Source organism: Nymphaea colorata, chromosome 13, assembly GCF_008831285.2.
Source record: "Nymphaea colorata isolate Beijing-Zhang1983 chromosome 13, ASM883128v2, whole genome shotgun sequence".
NCBI classification, from domain to species: domain Eukaryota; kingdom Viridiplantae; phylum Streptophyta; class Magnoliopsida; order Nymphaeales; family Nymphaeaceae; genus Nymphaea; species Nymphaea colorata.
Genome location: NC_045150.1, coordinates 12,311,644 through 12,316,148, shown reverse-complemented (window position 1 = coordinate 12,316,148; position 4,505 = coordinate 12,311,644). Strand labels below are relative to the sequence as shown.

At 42.3% G+C, this 4,505-nt stretch overlaps 2 protein-coding genes across 2 annotated transcripts; both read left to right on the top strand.

The window, feature by feature from the left end:
- The first annotated feature begins 1,000 nt into the window (after positions 1-1,000).
- Positions 1,001-1,576, top strand: LOC116266684 (uncharacterized). Its single transcript, XM_031647996.1, has 2 exons — positions 1,001-1,218; positions 1,333-1,576. Exons 1-2 carry the CDS (start codon positions 1,001-1,003, stop codon positions 1,574-1,576), a joined length of 462 nt encoding a protein of 153 aa, XP_031503856.1.
- Positions 1,577-3,564: 1,988 nt separating this feature from the next.
- LOC116266683 (glycine-rich protein 5-like) lies at positions 3,565-3,998 on the top strand. Its single transcript, XM_031647995.1, has 2 exons — positions 3,565-3,727; positions 3,775-3,998. Exons 1-2 carry the CDS (start codon positions 3,565-3,567, stop codon positions 3,996-3,998), a joined length of 387 nt encoding a protein of 128 aa, XP_031503855.1.
- The last annotated feature ends 507 nt before the right edge of the window (positions 3,999-4,505 follow it).

Sequence of the window (4,505 nt, the reverse complement as noted above, 5' to 3'; positions counted from 1 at the left end):
ACTGTGGCTTTGGCAAACCATTGTTGTAAAGTGTCATTTTCAGGTATAACTGACGACCTTGTTCTCCTTTTCTTCTTTTGTTGGGTTTTACTTTTTTTTTATGTTTGTTTTTCATAGCAACTATGGATTATGTTTCTTGGATTCAAGCTTTTAAGAAAGTTAACATATGTGGATCCAAAACGATACATTCAGAAAATGCCATGTTGCTGGAAATTAGTGCATTTTGTTTAGCATGTAATTAAAAAATGGCAAATGAAAAGTGTAGACTGGTTGTTTGTTGTAGACATAAAATGGATTTTAAAGAGATGCAAGGACTAAAGAGACATTTGATTTGATAGTGAATCTGTTACTCTTGTATTTAAGTTTCTTATACTTTAGTTTTGGATTTTATATCTATCTTTTTTGTTTCCATGTATCTTTTTAAGATGTTGATTTTTTTGTGCTTAAATAATCTAATGGAATGGCACTCAAAGTGAGACTCAAGTTGAAAAATATGGCTCTGTATTTTTTCAAGTTATTTGTTCATTTTCTTTTTATATTCTTTGTCATCTTTTACCAACAACTTTTTTTTCTTAATGCATGTCTCTTGGTAGCCTTGAACTGAATTGCTAGAAGAACAAGAACCCAAATCTCCCTTCCTCCTGTAAGAGTTCTTCCACATTTCCTTTTTCTGTATAAAAGGTGTTCTAAGCTTCAGGTTTAAGATTTTTCCTTTCCTTTTTTTTGGGTCTTTTTAAGTTGTGGATTGTTCAAGAAGGGAGCATGCGCCTCATTGCTCAAGTAGTAGAAAAGGCAAGAGAACCAAAGAAGTCATTCTATTGATCAAAGAGGAGGAGGGCAGTGATCATGCAGAGAAGCTGAAGACAAGAAACAGGTAGCGAAGGATGACAATGATGTTGAAATGAGAAAGTTTGGAAGGAAAAGGAGGTGTTCAACATGGAAAGGGAATGAACCATTAGACGCATCTTCTAGGGTTTCTCGAAGGTTATGGAGGACAAAAATGAAATGCAGGAAGCTACGGATCACAATTTGCTCCTATATCAGAGCAATTGAGCTCATGAGCAGTAGGGATGATAATGAGGATTCAAATTGGCCTTTGAGAAGCTACCAAGAAGGAATGCACTCGAACGTCATGAAAGTAAGAGAAAAAGTATTTGTTGATCTAGTCAGCAGTGAGGATGATGATATGAAGGGAGGAGAAAAAGTATTTGTTGATTAGTCAGCAATGAGGATGATGATAACACTAAGCAGTTCAAGACAAAAGAGCAAGAAGAATAAGAAGATACTGACAATGATGACGATGGTGATGACTATATTGGTTATGATGTCCAGTCTGATTCATATGATGATGAATGATGGTTATGATAACCAGTATAATTATGAAGATGACGATGAAGAAGAAGGTGGAGGCTTTGATGCCGGTGCTGGACTAGGTGGTGGACGGTTCGGTGGTGGTGGCGAACTTGGTGGCCTTGGCGGTGGCTTTGGTGACAGAGCTGGTGTTGGAGGTGGGCTAGGTGGAGGTGCCGGTCGTGGTTTTCGTGGAGGCGGTGGGCTCAGTGGCTTAGGCGATTGATTTGGTGTTGATGCTGGTGGCGGCGGGCTTCCTTGAACGTCAAGTCAAACGACTTTTATACTTTCATCGTACGTGTTTTGAGTCTGATTGCTCTTGTGTAAATATGTGTTTGGTATGAAGTTGGAAATATAATATCAAACGTATTAATTTCTAGTCATGAAGTCCTTCCTATTATTGATTAAAAGAAAATTTGTCTTTGCAATTTCATATGAGGAATTTGGTAATATGGAATATTTGTATGCTTATTATTTTCCAGGTTTCTCTTGTATGATCTTGAATTGATTTGGCATGGAAGTGCTACATTTTCTCCTTGTAAAAGCTACTTCTTATGAAAGAGGTTTCTTTTCCCTCACACTATAAGGTGCTGTTAACCAATAATTCCAATGTTCTTTGATATATTATATTTTCGAACTCTTTAAATTTTGTATGGAAGGAAACCAGTAAGAGTCTAGTCCAATGTTACCTAAATCGTAATGTCATTCATTCGGTGCGCTCCATCGGGGCTTTTTCGTCATCATTAAAAAGGCCGGTAGTGCTGCTGAATTGCGCTATGTGTTTTTTCTTTCCATGTGTGCCGTGTACCATTTTTCTTCTCTTCGAACTTACTAGCAGAAACTCTCTCTCTCTCTCTCTCTCTCTCTCTCTCTCTCTCTCTCTCTCTCTCTCTCTTTGTGTGTGCGTCTCTTCATCACTCTATGGGCCGTCCTCCGGAACTGACTGTGCTCTCCACGCCAAGTAGCCGGTAGGCTCCGCCAGTTTAAACGGTCATCCCATCTCTTCGTCACTTTGTGGGCCCTCCTCCGGAACTAAGTGTGTTCTCCATGCCGAGTAGCCAGTAGGCTCCGCCAACCCAGACGGTCAACCCATCTCTCTGTCACTCTGCGGGCCATCCTTCGGAACTGAGTGTACTCTCCACGCCGAGTAGCCAGTAGGCTCTGCCAGCCCAGACAGTGACTGCAGACCGTCGTCCAGAACTGAGTGTGCTCTCCACGCCGAGTAGTCGTAGGCTCTGCCAGCCCTGACGGTCATCCCGTCTCTCTGTCACTCTGTGGGACCTCCTCCCGAATTGAGTGTGCTCTCCACGCCGAGTAGCCGGTAGGCTTTGACTGCCCAAACGGTTATCCCATCTCCCTGTCACTCTGTGGGCCCTCCTATGGAATTGAGTGTGCTCTCTACGCCGAGTGGCCTATAGGCTCCGCCAGCCCAAACGGACATCCCGTCTCCCCGTCACTCACCTGGCCCTCCTTTGGAACTGAGTTAGCTGGTAGGCTCTGCCAGCCCAGACATTCATCTCGTCTCCTCGTCACTCTCTAGGTCGTCCTCTGGAACTGAGTGTGCTCTTCACGCCGAGTAGCCGGTAGGCTCCGCCAGCCTAGACGGCCATCTCGTCTCCTTGTCACTTTGTGGGCCCTCCTCCGGAACTGAGTGTGCTCTCCACGCCGAGCAGCCGGTAGGCTCCGCCACCCTAGATGGTCATCTCGTCTCTCCGTCACACTACTGGCCATCCTCCGGAACTGAGTGTGCTCTTCACGCCGAGTAGCCAGTAGCCCAAACGGTCATCTTTTTTTTTTGTGTTTATAGCTAAGAAAAAGGGGTGTTAAAGTTCATGAAAAGGGAAGGAGTCATCAGACGCATCTTCCAGGGTTTCTCGAAGGTTATGGAGGACAAAAATGAAATGCAGGAAGCTAGGGATCACAATTTGCTCCTCTGTTAGTGGAAAAGATGAGAAGAATGGAGCTATTAAGCTGATAAGTAGTGGGGATGATAATGATGATTCAACTTTGCCTTTGAGAAGCTACCAAGAAGGAATGTACTCGAACGTCATGAAAGTATGAAAAAGTATTTGTTGATCTAGTCAGCAGGATGATGACATGAAATGATGAAAAAAAGTATTTGTTGATTAGTCAGCAATGAAGATGATAATAACACTAAGCAGTTGAAGACAAAAGACCAAAATGAAGAAGAAGAAGAAAAAGAATGAGAAAAAGATGGAAGATACTGATGACATTGAGGATGATGATGACTCTAATGTAGACCTTGACTGGTATAATTGTGAAGAAGAAAAAGAAGAAGATATTGACGAGGATGACGATGGCGATGACTATATTGGTTATGTTGACCTGTATGATTCAGATGATGATGACTATAGTCGTTATGATGGATTTGATTATTGGTATCATTATGAAATGACGATGAAGAAGAAGGTGGAGGCTTTGGTGGTGGTGCTGGACTAGGTGGTGGACAGTTCTGTGGTGGTGGCAAACTTGGTGCCCTTGGCGGTGGCTTTGGTGGCGGAACTGGTGTAGGAGGTGGGTTGGGTGAAGGTGGCAGTCATGGTTTTCGTGGAGGCAGTGGGCTCGGTGGCCTAGGCGGTGGATTTGGTGGTGGTGCTGGTGGAAGACTTGGCGGCAGGCTTCTTTGAACGTCAAGATAGACGACTTTTACACTTCCATTGTACGTGTTTTGAGTCTGATTGCTCTTGTGTGAATGTGTGTTTGGTATGAAGTTGGACATATAATATCAAATGTATTAATTTCGAGTCATGAAGCCCTTCCCGTTATTGATTAACTGAAAATTTGTCTTTGCAATTTCATGTGAGGAATTCATTAATATGGAATATTTGTGTGCCTATTAGTTCTAGGTTTCTCTTGTATAATCTTGATTTGATTTGTTGTTGAGGCACTACCTTTTCTCCTTATAAAAGCTACTGCTTATGAAAGAGGTTTCTTTCCCCTAGCACTGTAAGGTGATCTTAACCAATAATTTCAATGTTCTTTGATATATTATATTTTTGAAATCTTTAAATTATATACGGAAGGAAACTTGTAATAGTCTAGTCCAACGTTACATAAATAGTAATGTTTTTCATTCGGCACGCTCCATCGGGGTTTTTCGTCATCATGAAAAAGGCCGGCAGTGCTACCGAAGC

Excerpts from the sequence above, each read along its gene's own strand:
- LOC116266684 (XM_031647996.1), top strand. The coding sequence starts at position 1,001 with ATGAAATGCAGGAAGCTACGGATCACAATTTGCTCCTATATCAGAGCA. Across the intron at positions 1,219-1,332 it reads GAAAAAGTATTTGTTGATTA|TCTGATTCATATGATGATGA; the intron begins GTCAGCAATGAG and ends TATGATGTCCAG.
- LOC116266683 (XM_031647995.1), top strand. The coding sequence starts at position 3,565 with ATGGAAGATACTGATGACATTGAGGATGATGATGACTCTAATGTAGAC. Across the intron at positions 3,728-3,774 it reads AGATGATGATGACTATAGTC|AAGAAGGTGGAGGCTTTGGT; the intron begins GTTATGATGGAT and ends ATGACGATGAAG.